At 42.3% G+C, this 19,124-nt stretch overlaps 1 protein-coding gene across 4 annotated transcripts in view; it reads left to right on the forward strand.

Moving 5' to 3' along the window:
• The window catches only part of GALNT11 (polypeptide N-acetylgalactosaminyltransferase 11), a 47,975-nt gene extending 28,986 nt beyond the window's left edge, over positions 1–18,989 (forward strand). For all 4 annotated transcript variants that reach the window (XM_010394846.4, XM_010394847.4, XM_010394845.4 and 1 more), the window contains exons 7-12: positions 540–657; positions 2,296–2,448; positions 4,996–5,214; positions 8,394–8,498; positions 15,502–15,639; positions 18,195–18,989. In XM_010394846.4, the coding sequence (XP_010393148.1) occupies positions 540–657; positions 2,296–2,448; positions 4,996–5,214; positions 8,394–8,498; positions 15,502–15,639; positions 18,195–18,326 (865 nt within the window). In that variant the 3' untranslated portion in view covers positions 18,327–18,989. The remainder of the gene's footprint in view (positions 1–539; positions 658–2,295; positions 2,449–4,995; positions 5,215–8,393; positions 8,499–15,501; positions 15,640–18,194) is intronic.
• The last annotated feature ends 135 nt before the right edge of the window (positions 18,990–19,124 follow it).

Here is a 19,124-nt window from a genome sequence, read left to right on the forward strand (position 1 = left end):
TTTTATGTAGTGTTTTTACTCTTTTATACTCTTGTAGGTCATCCACATATGCCAGTGTTGTGATACAGTAGCAATTCAATCTAGAGACTGAACAGTGTGGATCATCTGCAGATTATTACATTCTAGTAACACACAGGCAAGGTGAAAAACTGGGCAATGCCAGAGGGGCCATCTGTATAAATACACAAACTGTAAATAACTTGCCAGTAAACTGATAATTGAGTCAGTGATGAAACAAAGCTGCCTCTGGCGTTTGTTGTTCCTCTTTCTCTGTCCTATCCCTTTTCCTCAAGTTTACCAGGTAAAGAATTATGATTTATAGGTACTGGAACAATGGAAGATCACAAATATCACTTACAGATCTGCTTTTGAAAATGTTTTGAGACTAGAACTGATGCCTAGTGACTGGAGGATTTAAATTGTGTTATGTAGGTTTGTAAGTTTGGACTTTGGGACTAGCAGATTCAACAAAAATTACTGTTGTGGAGTTTTTTCCTCTCTCTAAAACAAAATGAACTTCTTTCCATTAACCTTTTTAGGTCACCTACCATGGCTGGAGGGCTGTTTGCCATGGATCGTGAGTACTTCAATGAGCTTGGGCAGTATGACAGTGGCATGGACATCTGGGGAGGAGAAAACCTGGAAATATCTTTTCGGGTAATCAGAGAATTTTCAACTCTGCAATTAAATGTTTGTGGCTTTTTGTTTGGTGGTGGAGTATTTCATAATACCTGTAAAGAAGCATAGGAAAGGGATAATCATGCAAGTTTTTGAAATTAGTTTATGAGCAATGTCTAATGAATTTCACAAGTGGATTAGGGATGTGTGGCTCACAGCAATATTGCTAATATATATATATATATATAAGCTTAGTATGTTTCCTTAGACACCTATGGAGTTTTTTAGACACTTCAGTCTCCTTTCTGAGGACCTGGAAATGTAAAGGTTTCTGGAATTAAATTGAGAGGAGTAGAGGAGTGAGCTGGGTTGGAGAAATAATGAGAAAATCATAGTAAGATTTGAAAACGGTGCTGCATGGGGCTTCCTGTATTTTATCTCATCTTCCCTGTCACTCCACTGAAAGAAAACCAGCTTTTTGTGCTCAATGTCATGCTTATCTCTTTACTTTTGTAAAATGGATTCATCAACAGGTTGGACAAGAGTCTGCCTGAAAATGATATGCTGTCATGACAGGTATGAAAAGGGGATTAAAAAGTGAAGTTAGTATAAAAAAAACAAACCTAAAACCAGACACACAACCCCCAAAACTTTAGAGAAATCTGTCAATTAGAGAAATCAAGATTAGAGTTCAAAAATAAGAACTGGACTTTCTTACATTTGAGTGACTTTAAAGGAGTGTGTACTGAATAAATAAAATCTTTCGATTTTCAGTATAAATGTAATTATTAGATATCTGAGTAAAAGTGTGTGGAGTGTGAGGAGATCATTGTTGTTACCTTGTAATACACAGTTTCAATAAAAAGGGCATTGAAAAATTGGAGTATATTCAGAGAACTTAGAGTTTCTGGAAGTCCCCAGCTTCCTGGGGGAGAGTTGGAAAGAAGTTGAGTCTTTATCTTGTCTAGGAGGAGTTTTAAAAGTGACTTGATTATAAACTGCTAATGTGAGAAGATTTTCTGGAACTGGAGAACACAGTAGTCCAGCAAAGGACTAATATTGGTAATTTTCTGGAAGATAAAGTTAAAAAAGAAATTTTAAAAGAAGAAATGGAAGTAGAGTGTACATAAAATGTAGATCTGTGGTGCTGCAAACAAAGACTCCTAAATGTAGCATCTGAATGGGAACAGTGTTTCTGAGGTCCCATATCTTAACAGAAACAAATAGCTCTGCCCAGTAAGTTTAGTTGAAAACTTAACTTACTTCGTTGAAAAGCTCTCCAGGCTCCCTGGATGCCAAAGACTGGTCTTTGTTATATGTCACAGAACTGTGAACAATCTTCATGCAGGTAAATCAATTTAGGGAACTTAATCTGCAGGATGAGTCCTAGCACATATATTTCAGTCTTTTCTGATAGGTCATTAGAGCCTAACATTTTAGAAAATTTTCTGTTTGTCTCTTGAAAGCCATGATGTGTTTTGTGGAAAGTGTGGTCATGTGAGAAAAATAGTCTTTTGTAACATGGAAATCTCAAAATTTAATTTGTCAGAAAACATGACATGGTAGGCCAACATTGCTGACACCTCATCCTGCATGATGTATAACCCTACCTTGAAGAAGGGGATGAGATAGTGAACAATCTGAACAATGAGCCATGTTCTGCTTTTGTATGGACAGATCTGGATGTGTGGTGGCAGACTCCTGATCATCCCCTGCTCCAGGGTGGGACACATTTTCCGTAAGAGGCGTCCCTATGGCTCACCTGGGGGACAGGACACTATGGCTCATAACTCACTGAGGCTGGCACATGTGTGGATGGATGAATACAAGGTAAGAGACAATTCTAGGTCATGAAATAAGGTTATTAAATGATTATTAACTGGCTTGTTTGTCAAAGGATTGTGTCACAGTGGGATCTGTTACACCTCTGATGGGGTTTTCCTTCTGTAGTCTGAACTCCTAATGTTAGTTTTGACAGGAATTCCTAAATTCTGTAGAATTGTCATTTGGCTTTTGAGTGCTCAAGTCTCCTCCTTGTTACTTTACTGCCTGCAGGAGATTGAGTTCTATGCCTTTTTAGAAAAGCAAAAGATGATGGATGAGCTTTTGTAAGCTCTGCATTGCTTTATGTCCAAACAGTATTACGTGGCAGCCATGTACTGTACCTTCAGGTAATTTCCATGTTGGTGAGACAGGGATTGTTTTTGGCTGCTTGTTTGCTTTCTGTTTTAATTAGCAATCTGCTTCTTAGTCTGTCTTGCCCTGGAAGAGCAATCAGGATTGACTTCTGGATTCAAAGGCAAGTGTATTCCTTCCTTGTCTTCAGATCTTGATACTGATGCTTTTGAGCATAGATCAGGTGTTTGTGAATCCCTCATCTCTGAGATACTAAACAACATTTTTCCCTCTGGGACCATAGGATTTGCTGTGTGCTCAGCTTCTGTGGTGCCTACAATTTCTATATGAGATATATTTTATTAATTTTATGTTCTTTGGAGGTTTATGTTTCAAACCCCATCCTTTACCTTGATGTTCAATTCGAGGAATCCATTAGAGGCCATTAATTTTTGTCTCCATTCTCCATCTCTGTAATGCTTTGGTAGTTCTGATCTATCACTTTTACTGATGTCTGGGCACAGTTGTTTTGTGATTAATTATGGCTTTCTCTGAAGCTTGGACTTGATTCTTTGTTATAATTTCCAGCTGATACTGTTTTGTTCAGCAAGCACTTGAACTGCTGATTCCAGCAGTCTCTTATCACAGATTTGTGTCCAGAACTTTTCCAGCTGTTTCTAGTCTGATTCTCTGATAGCTGCCAGAGAATGTATGGAAGACAAGCTTGGAAATATATTTGTTTTTATAAGAATAATGCAAATATTTAGGGCCAGTATAATTTACCAAAGCAATCTAATGATGCACAGTACAAAGATAAGACTTAAAGGAGTAAATATCAGTATTTAATAAATGAAATGGCATAAGGGAAATGATTCAGCAAAATTTTCATAACTGTCAAAAGCAAAATGCAGAAGTATAAGTTCATGTATACAGTGGTAATAAATAACATGTGAAAGGTAGGATACCAACATTTGAACTTCAGCCAGGAAAGAGGCAGTTGGAATAGCAGAGCTACTTTTTGAAGCAGACCAGTTTCTGATTGTGATGTCCAGTCTGTCTCCAGACTTCTCAGAACTGGCCATCAGTCCAATGTACACCAAGTACACACTTCCCCTTCCTCTGCTATTAAAATAGCAGTGATACATCGAGCACATCCAAATGCTCAAAGATCTTGATGAGGAGAGATGTGTAACTTATCCAGAGGTGTCTGTCATCTGAGTATCAGATAGCAGGAGGTAATTGAAAACTGTCAGAACCACATCATGGTGGGTGAATTCCAGATGTCTCCTAGAGATTAAGCCAACAAAATAACATAGATCAGTGCCCTGAAAACTGAATTCTAAATGGTACCTAGTAAACAAATAATTGTGTAAATACAATGTTTTTTCTATGGGCTTTGTAAATCTATCTGGAATTAAATGCTGAAAGGGGATTTTTTTTTTCTAGTTTTAGCTATAGTATTTGTACCATGCTGTACATTCACGAGTTCCTGTTTGTCCCCATTGTCTCTTCATTGGAGTCAAATATCATATGAGTTTGGGTTGGAATCTTCATCTGTCTTTGCCTAGCCTGTAAGATTCTGAATATTATCATAAAATAGAATGTGAAAAAATAACACTGTGGGAGCCTTTTTGGTGATGATGCAGATGAATGGAAAGAACTGGGCTTCCCAGAAAGCCCAGGTGATGGTTCTGATTATTCACATGAATAAGATGTGGTCCTACTGAACTTCATGATATTTGTCCCATTTATAGGTCTATTCTGGAATGGTTTTATCCTGATTGTTTGGAAAGCTGGAAACACAAGACAAAGCACATTTGAATCCCATGACAATGAAAACAATTCATTGAACAATCAAAATAATTTCAAGAAACCTTTGTTAGATGAGGCTGATGATACATGCATCTGTTTTATAGTTAATGACTTTAGGATGCCTGTATTGCCAATGGCAGTAAAGTCAGGGGCTGATTCGTTTCTTCCTCAAGCTGGCATCTAAAAAAGATCAGCAAATTTGTACCGAGAAGTGTCTTCATCAAAAAAACCCCTCAGTTTGAAAGATTAGCTCAGAGTTAGGCAAGGTTAAATCTCACTTCCTATGGTAATCCAAGCATTGCAATTTCCTACTCCAGTTTCAAAGTTACTGGTTGAAAACACTAGCAAAATGAAATGAACTTTTGGGAGTTCTGGAAACAGCAAAAAATTGGGAATCAGTAATCTGAAATTCTTCTCCCCTTTTCCACAACCTGTTTCCCTTAAATACAGGAGCAGTATTTTGCTTTGAGACCTGAGCTGAGGATGAGGAGCTATGGAAATATCACCGACCGTGTAGAGCTGAGGAAGAGATTGAACTGCAAGTCATTTAAGTGGTATTTAGATAACATCTATCCTGAGATGCAAATATCTGGGCCCAATGCCAAAGCTCCACAGCCAGTTTTTATTAACAGAGCGCAGAAACGACCAAAAATAATCCAGCGTGGAAGGGTAAGAAAAACTTAAATATATAGAATTCTGGTGTGTTAATTATTATGAGACTTTTTTATGAAAGATTTGCTCAAATACAACAAAAATAGTCTGTTTCCATAAGTTTTGCAAGAAGCTGTCTTGAAAATAACAAGATTTTTGTCAAACAACTTTCAATCTGATCTCTATTTCAGGTCATCCTCAGACTAGATACTGTTCCGTGAGGTTTCTTACCTCAAAGCTCTGAGTTGGGAATTTTTTTGTCTTTAGAAGGTGCATTCATGGCTGTTGATTCTGAAGATGAATTTGGATAGAGAGAAATTTGGCCTCAAATATTCACGCTCTGTTGGTTTATGATAAGAGTACAGTGTAATTAGTTTCCAAACTCTGCTTTTACTGGGTAATTTTCTGCAAAGGTAAACGTTTGCATCTGAGACTGATGATGGCTTTTCTAGTCTTGACTATTACCTAATTAACAAAAAATTAGTTTTTCTCCTCTCTTTTTTTTTTTTCTTTAAAGTAGAAGTGAAGAGAGAATTTTTTAATGTGTATTCATGAAGGAAATCATGATTAAATTCATGCCTTAGCTCTGACACCTTTGCTTATGGGTTTGTATGCAGTCAAAGCTACCAGACAGTTGCATCTGCTCTTTCCAGTGTCGAATTCACTTGATGTGTGCTTTTTATGCTTCCCAGAAATAATGGATAATTTCAAACCCAAGACAACTTTCTCAATGTCTTCTCTGTGAAAGAGAATACTCTGGAATAAGCTGTTTCATGTGCGCACAGATTATGGTTAGCAGGTTCCTTTCTAGCTCAATAGTTGGAAGCATTTAGTAGTGATGTCCCCACAGGGGACACAGGCTGCAGTAGCTGCTGACAATTGCTGGTTCTGCAAGAAGTGAGTCAGGAGGACCTGTGTTCATGCAGGACCTATTGACACCATTAGATTTCTTGCTTGGAAGCAGCTGTCTAGTAATCCATCATTTGTGCAGTATTTTTATAGCAATATCCCAGCCAAGCTGTGAAGTTAGTTATGTGGTTTCCCTGAATAAAACTGATACAATGGGCTGATTCCCCTAGTTGTTGGATGCTGTTACTCCCCTAGTCAGACCTTTATTTCTCCTTTTTTCTCCTTTTTTCAATATTTAATAGCTTTCTCCTTTCATTCAGGCAGAAAGTTAACTGAGGAATTGTTGATGTTGGAGAGAGCTACTTGAGGGATCTGAATATCTCAGCAACACTTAATCTTCCCAGCAGTTATTTACTATGGTTTAATTTTGAGAAAAACTCTGTGCACCCCTTAAGAAATGGGGAGAAGAAGCAGAAAAATGCAGTTTCTTGGCTTGCTTCTCTGGGGTTCAAGAATTATACCCAGCATTGTATGAGAGAGTCAGCTTTGGCTCTGATGATTGTATAAACTATTTCCAGATGCCTGCAAGGAACAGAACGATCAGCCAATGTCACCACTGCGTGCCAGACTCTTTAGGATTTGGGAGGAATCGCTCCAAATCTCAATTTATTCTCAAAAACTAATTGGGCCACAGATAAGTGGTGGTTTGACAGCTGGGAAGAAATGTAATGATCACAAATGGTGGCAGTTGTTACCAGTGTTACCAAATGCTGGCCATCATGGCCAATAAAAACAAGGACAAAAATCATACAAAACTCACGTACTCTATGCTTTAAAAGCCTTCTGTTGAGTGAGGAATGATGAAAATGAGATCCCTTCTAGATCTGGGGTGTGAGGAAATATTAGTGAGAATGTTTTGTGTAATTTGTTTTAGATGTGTGTAGGGAACAGGAGAAAGAAACATGGTGCACTCGAGGCGATTGTTGATGTGCCTTGGGACAGCTGTTTCCAGAAATGGTGTTTAGTGAAAAATGTTATTTGGTATTTACACTAATTGGTCCTATCATGCGACTGAGCAGTTTGTTCCTTTTATTACTGGAAGTGTATTTTGGTTTCTAAAAATTTGTAGAGTCAATAGAAATGCCAAGACAGCTATGGATGTCTTCATAATAAAATTCAGCTGGCTAGTTAATCAGCCTGGCCTGGAGTTCAGAACAGTAAATTCTTTTTTCCTCTACATCCAGCTCCAGATTGGAAATAAGTATTTTTAATGTGGGTGTCAGATCTGAGGCCCTGCCATCTCTCAGCTCATGGTGTGCAGGCAGTGTTTGCTGTCTGAAGAGCCTGATCCCCACCACATTAGGAGAAGAAGGATATTCAGGCTGAAAAGAAGTCTTCTGCTGGCCAGCAGTTAGTTCAGGGCATGTGTGTAATTTAATGTCAGAATTAGAGATGTTTTGTTTCTCTGAGTACCTCTGTGGTGATACCTCGAGATCTTCATGATTTTTTGATTCTTGAAATAGAACAACCTAAACTTCGTACAGCAGAAAATGTCTTGGATGTCTCTTAGGGTGGGCATCATTGTTCAAATCACGAGAGATTGCCAACTTGCTGAGAGCCTCCTTGTTTGCTGTGATGGTAGATGCTTACAGTTCTGCATGACAGGACAGGCTTCTGATCTGAATTCAGTCTTCTGATACAACATTCCCCTAAATCCTGACTAGGCAGGGCATTTGAGCAAAGATAGCATTTGCGTGTTCGTAAAATGTTTTCTTCCCTGATCCATCAGTAAAATACCATAGCAGATAACAGTGGCTTTTCAGTTGTGTAAATGCTCTTGAAAATCAATTTGCAAACAACATAAATCTCTGAAGTTGTTTTTATTTCAGTAATTCATTCTCCTTTCTCAGGGAGGCTGTCCTGTTCCATGAAGAGAGGCTGTAGGAGGAGACTTATGTTTAAGCTAAACTATAGAAAAATGCAGTTTATACAGTACAGTCAATATTCCTGAGCAGAATTTGTGGGGCCTCAGACTTCCATTGAGAGTGAAGAGAGCAAAGAACCTTCACAGAATATGATGAGTGTGTGCAGAGCCAGGATGTGTGTATTGCACTTGTACCAGAGGGAGAAATCTTGATGTAATTAGAAAGCAAATTGGAACTGTTTAATGCAGTTTTTTCTCCAAATTATCTGAGAAACAGAATGGTATTTTAAAAGGGAAGATTTTTTTTATTACTGGAAGTGTTGGCTGAGTTGTTTTGAGCACACTAGGGATCTAGGGCTTTGAGCACACTTTCAGATCTAAGGCTGTTGTTTTCTCTGACTATCAAACTGTTTTCCTTTCATAGCTGTATCACCTCCAAACCAACAAATGCCTGGTTGCCCAGGGCCACCCAAGTCAGAAAGGAGGCCTGGTGGTGGTTCGGGAATGTGACTACAACGATCAGAACCAGGTATGAGATTCCCAACTCTATTAAGTAGTGATTCATGTCTTTAAAATGACCAGTATGTTTTCCTGCTGGCAAAGTGCCCTGGTGTGACATCTCATCAGCAGACAGGCTGCTTACCAAGGGTCATTCAAACCACGGGGCTGGCCAAGGACACTGGAGCTCCTACTAATGCTGAGTGTTGGATATTATAATTTCCTGTCTTTATGGCATGAATCTCTGTGTTTGGCTGAAGGCTGCCCTAAAGTGGCTCCTGACAGGTTCATAATCCACTGATTGGCACTTCAGAATTTGTAGCAGCTCTTTCAGTCGGGTCCTCATACTGGAATTTAAAGCAGCCTTTTCCTGCCCTGCTTGTGTTTGTGTACTGTACAGTCAGTCCTCTGCTGCTGGAGTGGCTGTATTTTGGGGTAAATGAATGATTTGTTGTTAAATAGAAGGAATTCAGAAGATTCTTTGGCTCCAGGTGAATTGCTGATCTGGGGATTAATTAGGGATGGGTGTGAAAGCCTAATGAGAATTTTTGTATTACTACATGAAGCCTTTGCTGTTTCACTTCTTTCAGGTGACAGAAATTCAGGACTTGGATAAAAAGTCTCCAGGGTAGAGAGATCTTCAGCTAATGCCATAAAGGCTTACCTAGCTGAGAACTACACTGAGAACATTATGATTTAGGAGCCCATGGGATATGATTCTAAAAGCTAGGTTGGATCTAAAGAGAAAAGTAATCAAAGACACAGAGTAAATGGAGCATGGGACGTAAAGCAGCATAGCTTTAGTAAAGGTGGGTTGTGCTGGACTAACTTGATACTCTATGACACAGGCAACAGTTTTCAGGGAATGGAAACTGCAGCAGTGGAAGCAGAGTGATTTGTGATAGTCCCAACAAAATGCTGTGTACTTTGTCACCTGATGGGACTTTCTGCCTCCTACTTGTGGCCTCACCAGCTGAGTGTGACAGAGGAAGACGGAGGAATTGTGAGGGGTGTTTGCAGTTCACTGGATGTGTGGCTGGCTCTTGACACATGGCCTCCAGGCCCAGTTGTCAGACAAGAACCAGGAATGCATCTTTGTGCTTCACCTCTGGAACACTGAGAAATCATTACTATGACCAAATTGTGAGTCCCTGTGTGAAAGGTGGATTAATTAAAGTTGGAGTGGGAATGAAGGTTTTCCTATTTGATCTATTCCATTAGCTTTAAGATGGTCAGCAAGTCTTGCAAATATGAAGACTGTGTAAGTGTAATAGTAACTGACAGGCACCATCATCACCAAGTGATTGTACATTTGCAGTGCCAAAGCTACAGTGCTGCTTTCTGAGCCATTGTGTCTTTGGCTGAGAAAGCAAAAATGACTGCCTGGGCATGATGTCCACACAGTTGTGCTTCCCTTCTCCTTGCTGCAATATTTCTCATAATGAAGTGCCACATGCCTGAAGGAGAAAGTCTGTTGGTTTTCCATATCAAAACCTTTTTCTGACTTCTTTTTATCTAGGAGAGCAAACTTCATTTAGCCCTTTGGTGCTGAGAAAGACAAAGCCGTGCTCTGAGTGTTGATCTTTGGCTTCTTTTCTCATGAATCTGGTTTACTAGTGGTAAATTTAGCCATTAGTTCTCATAAAAAAACTGGCTGTGCTACCTTCTTTCACAATGATTTTGTTCTCCAACCAAGTATGTCAACCAACACTATGTTTTTCTGCTATTAGACTTATTTTGTTCTCCTAATAAATCCCAAGAGTGCATTCAGCCAACTTGCTGTCATAACCTCTTGAACAATCTTACTATAGCTATGTGAGAACAATGTAGAGAAACATGACACTTATTTAGCAGCTTCTGCTTATAAAAATAGCAAGAAACATCCTCACTGTTGGAGGCTTTTAACTTATTTCATTCAACTCATTGGCATTTTCAGCTGGTTTTGCTCTAGAATTATCTGTTTTATGCCTTTGTCCTAAGACAAAAGCCTGTGTTTGGTCTGGTGAATGCATGCGAGAGCTGACCAGCCTCGCTAAAGTCATGGGACTGGCCTTAAAAGCAATTTCGTTTTGCCTTTAGTTTATGCTTGCTTCGTTTTCTCTACCCTTCATGGCTGCTAAGGAATTTCAAATTCTCACTTAACTTGGATTTAAAAGAAATAACAGGTATTATGTAGCTTTCAATTGTATCAACATTATGGGTGTTCCTTTTCATTGTAGTTGACTTAGATGGTCATCATTAGGTGGAGTTGAAAATGAGTAAAGTGCATCACACTCTCCTGTTTTCTCAGGCTTGACTGACATTCGGTTCATATTTTTGCCATAGAAAGAAATAATAACGGAAGTGGTTCTCTTATCTAAAAAATATATTAAAAACTATTATGAAAACTAGGATGCTCCATTAACTGTAACAGAAATAGTCTGGGATAATTCTGGGGACTTGAACAGAAATTTAGGAATAAGTAAGAAAATCTTGTTAAAAATAGCACCAGTGGAAGAGGTGATGGCATCTTATAGAACAGAGGTTTGAAGTGACAGAAGAGGCATCTGTGCTCTGGACCTTGAAAAAATAGTGTACTCAAGCACAGGACTTGAAAAAAGGTCTGTTAACACTCCTGTAGCATTTACTGAATGTAAGAATATGTCCTTTACAAGCTGTTCAAGACTCAGAGACTACAAGGTTTTGCTCCCATGTGCAATTCTTCTGTAAGATCTATCTCCCTAACTCTCTAGATCATGGTTATTAGTTTGCTTTTCTGACACTGCACGTGTCAGAGCGAGTGTGAAGAAGTGCAAATTCAGTCTTGCTGCTTTTCCACAAACTATTGAAGGAACAGTTCTTTGGTCCCTCTAATGACTGTTGTGGATTATCAGTGGCACACTGAACTGTGGAGCAGAAGGCTCATACCTGCTTAGGAATGACCCTCAGGAGGATGTTGGATTTTCAGAGTAGCAATGGCTTCAAACAATGATTACAGACCACCAAACTTGGCTGTTTGTGGTGATTGCCACAGGCCGTTTGGTGCTGTGATGTCATTGGTATCCATAATAACAGGAGTGAAGTATCTGCAAACCGCTGTGATGGTGCAAATTGCTGGGCACATCTCCTCCTCAGGGCTGAGGCAGCTCTTATGTGCTCTTAAGCTGAATTTTTATCTTTTACGAACTGTCTGACGGAATAATATAGCAGTGCCAAGCTAAGCAAGAGATTGTAACTGTTGGAAGTACTGGAGTACTACATGGGTGGTGGCAGGGATTTTCTTTCAAACAAAGGGCTGTTTCTGCAGTAGTTACTGTCTTGTATCTTGAAAATTTTCAGTGTATTTCTCTAGTGCTAATGCAATTTGCAGATCAGATAAAAATGTGTATCCACAAAGCTTTGCCAGTTGGCCAGCCATACCTTTTGCTGCACTTCACTGATCTCTGAAAGCCAAAGGGTAGGCAGATGCTTCCTGGCTTATTCATAGCATTTTGAAATTCAGGAGAAGGCTGTGGGATTTGTCTGAGTTACATGGATGAAGTAAAGTCCTGAAGGTACTGAAGTCTTAGGAAGCCCAGTCTTAAATCTGTGAAGAACTTAAAATACATTTTGAGAGGTCTGAATTAAACATCCAGTTCTTCCTAAAGCTGCACCTGTGTAAAAGTAGCTTAGACTAACAGAGCTCATACTTTGGACCTCTTCCCATTTATTTTGTCCACAAGATCTACTGTAGCACATGCTATACACCTGCCTGAAGAGGTCCGTGCACCTTTCATTTTATCCTGTTGGCTGTATTGAGAGATAGGGGAAAAAAGCTGCTTGAAAGAGGCCAGTCCTACAGCATTCACCAAATTAAGTATTTTATTTAACCACTAACATGATCAATTTCATTATGGAGAGATGATTTTTCCATAACATCTGCAATTTAGGTTTTATTTGAAAACAGAAATGATTCATTGTATGATTCTAATAGCATCTCATTGATTTTGTTTGACACCAGTGACTTTCCTTAGACCTTTGAAGCAGATGGTTGCCATGTGTCTCTGGGGGACAGCAACTAAGGGTGCTGCTTTCCTATGTGTGGATACTGGACACAATCCCAGTTTTAGAAACCAAAGTCTTCACAGTGATGCTCTCCTAATTCTGCTGGTGAGGAAGTGCATGCAGGTTGAAAATATCCTGCACCTCCGTTACCTCCTTTTTTTAATAGATTAGATTTTTTAATGGTTTGGTTTGTGGGTGTTTTTTTTTTTTTTTTTAGAAAATACATAGGAGGATAAAACAAGAGATCTCTCAGAAATGAGGCATAAAACCTGGGAAAGCACCTTTCTGCTTATAGTCTTTTGATATTGTGCTGCCTGACAGAAGTTTCTTTCCTATATGGGGCTGTTAACGGCCTTTAACAAGAGCTGAACATAATCCTTTTAGTCTTCAGCAGAAAATCAGTTAATAATTTTTGGAGTATGCTAAGGCTTGAAATTGTGTAACAAAGAAACCTCATGGGGTGGCTTTGCTTTCCTGGTGCTCGAATCTGTTAATAATCTGCAAGTTCATAGTGATACTCTAATCTGGATTTGGAACCAAATTTGGGGCTATTTTTCCTCTTTCCTTTGTTTTCTACACTAAGCACATAATTAGTTTGAAATTAATTTTGGCTGTCTTGTGTAAGCCTTTCTGGAGAAGTATCACACTGGATTTAACCACTGTCTTGTGTTCTTTGCCATTACTCAGCTTTAGATTGAAGGTCTGTCCGTGTGTCACTGAAGTCTTCTCTCTCCATTCTTACCAGTTCATCTCTTGTTTGGATTTGGCTCCATCATTATTCTTTTAATAGTGATTCTCTCTGGCAAGTCCTGCCATTTCTCCATTCTCTCCTTCCTCTTTAATCTTGCCATGACAGGGTTTAAACACAAAAGAGTATTTTAGAAGGCACAGAATGCCTGAGGTTAGGGCAAATTTTAATGTGATCCCTGCACTTCTTCCAAGGAGGCCTTCCTTGTGTTATAATAGTCACTGTGATAATGAGCTGTGTGCTTTCCAGTCATGCTGTCCAGCTGAGGCTGTGTCCTGCAGCAGTACCATCCCATGGCTAGTGCTTGTCCTGGTACTGTGCAAACTGCCGCTTGCTCCGAGCGGGACAGACGGAGCCTGATCGCGGGCGGGTGAATCCCCAGCTCGGGTTCGCCTCACACCCCGATGGCTGATGCGTGTGAAGGAGGTAGGAAAAAGCAGAGGGCTTCTCGTGGGAGAAGAGAGTTTATTCCAGGGTGAGAGCCCACGAGGAGAGCCAGAGAGAGCAGAGCACTCAATGCTCAAAGAGGTTTCAAATCCTAAATTACATAACTTGCTCTCGCAGCTTGTGTTTCTGCTGTCCCACTGGGAGCAGCCCTATTCTGTAATGCACGTGAGGTGGCACACCAACCTCCCAGTCCTATTGCAGCAGGGAACCGGAGTGCCGACGCCTTGGCAGCCCCGGTGCAATTGGCATTGCTACCGGGAACGTTCCAACAAGCTAAGTTGAGCCATCGATTCTACCATCGAAATGTCCCGGCTTTGGTCCTCATGTTCCCTCTCTCACGCAGCCGAGCTGAGGCCATTGTGGCCACTTGCCCTGACTGTCAGAAATATCAAATTCCATCCCTGGGGTCCGGTGTGTGTCCAACGCGGTCTCAATAGCTGCCAGCTGTGGCAGACCGATGTGACGCACGTCCCCGAATTCGGGAGGTCTAAGTATGTCCACGTCTCCGTAGACACCTTCTCAGGAGCAGTTTTTGCCTCTTCCCATTGTGGGGAGAAGGCAAAAGATGTCATCAAACACTTTCTGTTGGCATTTGCCACCCTGGGAGTGCCAGCAGAAATCAAGACAGATAATGGTCCAGCATACGCCTTGAAGAACCTCCACCAGATCTTCGACACGTGGCGAATCCCAAAGCCCAGCGCCCTTCAGAAGGCTGGTTTTAGTCTTGTAAGACAAAAAAAGAGACAAATCAAAATTTATGTGCGTGATATTCTGCCTGGAGTTTGATATACCATACTCTGACTGTGAAACTCATGCAGACTTAATGGAAAGAAAAAAAATTACTCACACAGCGGGCATGGCAAGTGCAGCACTGAGCTTGAGAAATGGGAACAGGGCTGGAACAGGAGCACACCAGAGGAACTTAGTGTGTCTGTAGGTACTTCAGGGATGGGTATGAGGGGCTCAGCTCTTCTTGTTCACAGGCTCAGAAGTCAGGGGGAAGAGAGTTGCCTTGCTCAACATCCCCAGAGGTTGGGAAGTGCTGTCCAGGTGCCCTGTGAATGCCAGGGCTCCACTGTGCATTTGGAATAGCTGTCATTGGGTGTTGAGCCAGATGGTCCCAGGATCTTCCCTGCACTGCAGGGCTACAAGTTTCCATTTACTTTCTTCTCTTTTCTCTACTCCTCTGTAACCCACGATATTTTGAGGTGCACTCCCCCAGGTTCCTTCATTTCTTTGCTTTTTGGTCTCCTGTTGGTTATGAGAGCTCCGGGTCCTCCACAGCACTGATCTTGGCCTAGGTCTTTGCTGGCCTGAAGGAGCTGAACAAGGGAGGGAGGACCAGCAGCTCCTGCAGTTGGACCAGGCTGCTGTTCCTGCTTCCCTGAATGTCCTGCTGTGCCAGATGTGCCTTGCTCAGAGCAGCCCATAGAACCAGCAGGGTGTGGGCATGAATGGCAGCAACTGAAGGTGCCTGACACTTTTCTGTGCCAAGAGTAAAAATACCTGCTCTGTTCAAGCAGCATGTGGGAGAGGACAGACTGACAGCTTGAGTGTGTCCTTGCTGCTTGTTGGAGCTGACAGTGGTTTTCAGTGTGATCACAGAGAAAATCTTCTGTGAGGAGTTTGCTTTCAGTGCATTCCTGCTTCATGCAGGTGGGCCCCAGGGAAGGGGGCTGCATTCAGTTCTCACCACTTACTGCAAGGCCCATCTCTGACATCCAGATGCTGAAGCACCACCTCTGTAGGTGAACAGAAGATTCAAGGAAACTGCCCTGAAACATTGCAATAAATGTCTTTCTGTCTTCTCTTTCAGGTCTGGATTTACAATGAGGATCATGAGCTGATTTTAAATAATCTGCTTTGCTTGGATGTTTCGGAAACTCGCTCATCCGATCCCCCTCGTCTCATGAAATGCCACGGCTCTGGTGGCTCACAGCAGTGGACATTTGGGGTAAGTGGAGAGGCTGCCATATGGCTCATTACTTGTAGTCAATGTCTCAGTCAGTGACAGTAGCCCTAACAGGACATCAGGGTTGAGTTTAATTGTGACTAAACCTCAGATGTACCAAGGTAATTGCACAGTACCAGGCCCAGCCCGTGGTTCAAGCAGCCTGTACAGAAGTTGCACAGGCTTTGATGGCTGCATTTCAGTCTTAATAAGATTTTTGCTGAGCTCTGGGATACGCAGGCCCTTTGCAACATAGAAAGGTTTCTGCAGCTCCACTGAGCCTTTCTTCTGCCAGTCACAGCCACCCACAGCACTGTGGCTCATCTGGGATATGCCAGAGAGAACAAAATCCATCCAATAGCTTTGTTGTGTTGTGTTTGCAGGCCTGGGAGACAGGAGTCGTCTATGTGGTAATTCATGCTTAGTGCTTCAGGAAGCACAGGGCAGAGCAGTTGCTTCTGCCCCGTAATTGATCTTGTTAGTTTAATTGTTAAAGCCTGGAGTGGCCAATTCCACGAAACTGAGCCAGTGCTGCTCACACATGGAATCTGTCTCCTGGGTGCTCACTCAGAGGCTGCCCCTAACATGCCCTCAGCCTAGCAGAGAGTCTGTAGCACAAACATGGTTGAACAAAGGGGAGGGAGGGCCCTGCCAGCACTGCCAGTTGTGCTTCCAGCACAGCTCTGCACAGTCTGTCTCGGGTTCATACCATGCTGCTCATTGGCAGCTTGAGTTCCCAAAAGGTGTCCCGTAAGTCCAGGATGGCGTGGAGGTACAGAGGCAGATACTGTGTGAGCCCAGGGTTGTGTGTGTCTGATGCTTGCACCAGCAGTGCCACAGCTGCCAGGGGCAGTGAGAGCAGTGAGCTGAACAATTCTGCTATGAGAGGTTATTGAGGGTTCTGCAGCTTGTGTTGGCAGGCAGGGATTTCACAGGACTCAGAGAATGGCCACTGACACTGGGTGCATGTGGCTGTTGGTGATGCCTGTGGTGGTGGTGGGGAATCAGGGCTTCATGTGTGACATGGGGGCTTTGAGCTGGCCATTGCCACTGTGGCTGTGGGAGGTGGATCTGTAACAGGGTCACACTGGTGCTCATCAGTGATCCACAAGAAAAGAAAGTGAATCAAGTGCTAGGATTGATTAGGAAGGGAATAGGAGCTGAAGCAGGAAAATGTCAGCACACCATTGCAGTTTGCTTGTACTGCATGTGCTGGTCACCTCCTCTCAGGCTAAATTAGGGTTGAAGAAGGCTCAGAGGGGCATGCAAAGGCAAATGGAAGGTGTGGGGCACCTTTCCCATCAGGTGTATGAGAGCTGGCTGGGACCCTTTAGATATCAAGTCTTTTGGAACAAGGGGAAATCCATTGAGTGAGTCATCGATACAGGGAAATACAGTGCACTGTCAGTTGTGGTACAAGACTTGGTTTGAGGGGATATTTTGGAGGAGTGTTGTGTTTTCTTACCATGTCCTCCTGCTTCACTGGACATCTGGTTATGGCCATAAGCAGTGACAGAGCCTGGCATGGCTGTTCCTGTGTATGTGCTCCCTCTGTGCAGGAGAGCAGGAGGTGGCTGCCCATGGGAGCTGCTGGGGCTGTGCAGAGAGCCCTTTCCAGACAGCTGCAACAGGCTGTTGGTATAGGAGATGGCATAGTCCTCTGAGGGTAATGAAAGAATAGGATCTGTTTCCTTCTCACTCTTGGCTGGGGTTTGGCCTTGCCCTGGCTATGGACACCCACCACGCATGAATCCTGTCACGACATGTGGCAACTCCCCAGCATGTGGCTGCTGAGGGTAGTGGGACTGCTAAGGCGTGGTCAGATGCACAGCAGGGACCTCTGTTCAGCCTGGAGAAGAGAAGGCTTCAGGGAGACCTTAAAGCATCCTTCCAGTGCCTAAGGGGGCTACAGGAGAGTTGGAGAGGGACTTTTTACAAGAGCATGGAGGGACAAGGGGGAATGGCTTTAAACTGTCAGAGGACAAGTTTAAATTAGATATTAGAAGAAATTCTTTGCTGTGAGTGTGGTGTGATGCTGGAGCAGGTTTGCTCAGAGAAGCTGTGGATGCCCCATCCCTAGAAATGTTCGTGGCAAAGTTGTATGGGCCTTTGAGCAACCTGGTCTAGTGGAAGGTGTCCCTGCCCATGGCAGGAGAATTGGACCTAAATGATCTTTAAGGTCCCTCCCAACCCAAACCATTCTAGGATTCTATGACCTAGAATGTGCCCCACTACAGCCTTGTGGGCTCTCTCTTTGCTCAGTGCTGGGAAATGGGTTTGATCATCCTTGCACCTCATTAAAACACTGTGGTATAAACAAAATCCCAACTAGGGGCCTGTGAGGACGTGAGAGCCTTTGTTTCAAAGTCTGGATGTGGTTATGGGGTGTGCTGTACTCTGCTGCTGCTGTGGGTCTGGTGTGTCAGGGAGGCTGCTGAAAGGCTCATCTGTCAGGAAGGAGCATCCCATCCCCTTGGGCATCGCTTTCAGCTCCAGTTTGACAATGGAGAACAGAAGTTTTAGTAAATAAATTCCATCTGTCTTTTTGTCTGCTCTAGAAAAACAACCGCCTGTACCAGGTCTCCGTGGGGCAGTGCCTGAAGGTGGTGGATCCGCTGAGCCACAAGGGCTACGTGACCATGGCCATCTGCGATGGCTCCCTTCCTCAGCAGTGGAACTTCGAGAGCTGAGACAGCGAGGAGGTGGCTGAGGAGAGTTCAGCTGAGCCCTGGTTCCCCTTCAGCCATGATCTGAAGTCGTTCTGGAGGGTTTTGTGTGGAGCCCTTGGCTGCTATATCCGGCACAACCATCGCAAGGACCTGCTGGAAATGCCCTGCCCTGAGGAGCTGAGTGTGGGAAGGTCCAAGTGGTCACTGGTCCCTGGTCACACACTGAGAGCAGCAGCCCCGCTGCATGAAGAAGTGAAACTTATCCTCAGTTCCTTGGATGATCCTGGATTATTGGACTGGTTTTACGTAAGAGAAATCTTTAGAGCAATGTAATTTAAATGGTGAGATTTCAGCTTTGTGGATGTTCTAAATGACAATGAGAGAAAGGAGTCCTCCTTGAGTATTTCACCTGCAGTATCTCAATAATTTACATTTCTAGTATGGGTTTACTGGCCAAAATTATTTTACTTTTTCTGGAAAATATTTTTATTCCCTTTCATCTTCTGAAAATTGTCATTTGTAATATTTAAATTTAGTTCTTTTAATTTTAGGACATTTCATGTAGTTTAAGTTCTTTGCTGTCATGCATCACCTCATATTTAAAACAAAATAACTATTGCAAAGTCTATTTTGATGACTCATGACAGTAGTGGCATTTAAAATAAAGTATCATTTTTTTATTAATTTGTATGGCCTTACTCTTTGTAGCTGTTGGACCAGAAATCACCAACTTAGACACTGATGCAAACTACTGTTCACACAATTTGGGCCTTCCCTTGTTTTCACTCCCTTTCTCCCTTCCTCACATCTTGGAAGGCT

Source organism: Corvus cornix, chromosome 2 (genome assembly GCF_000738735.6).
Source record: "Corvus cornix cornix isolate S_Up_H32 chromosome 2, ASM73873v5, whole genome shotgun sequence".
Lineage (NCBI taxonomy): Eukaryota > Metazoa > Chordata > Aves > Passeriformes > Corvidae > Corvus > Corvus cornix.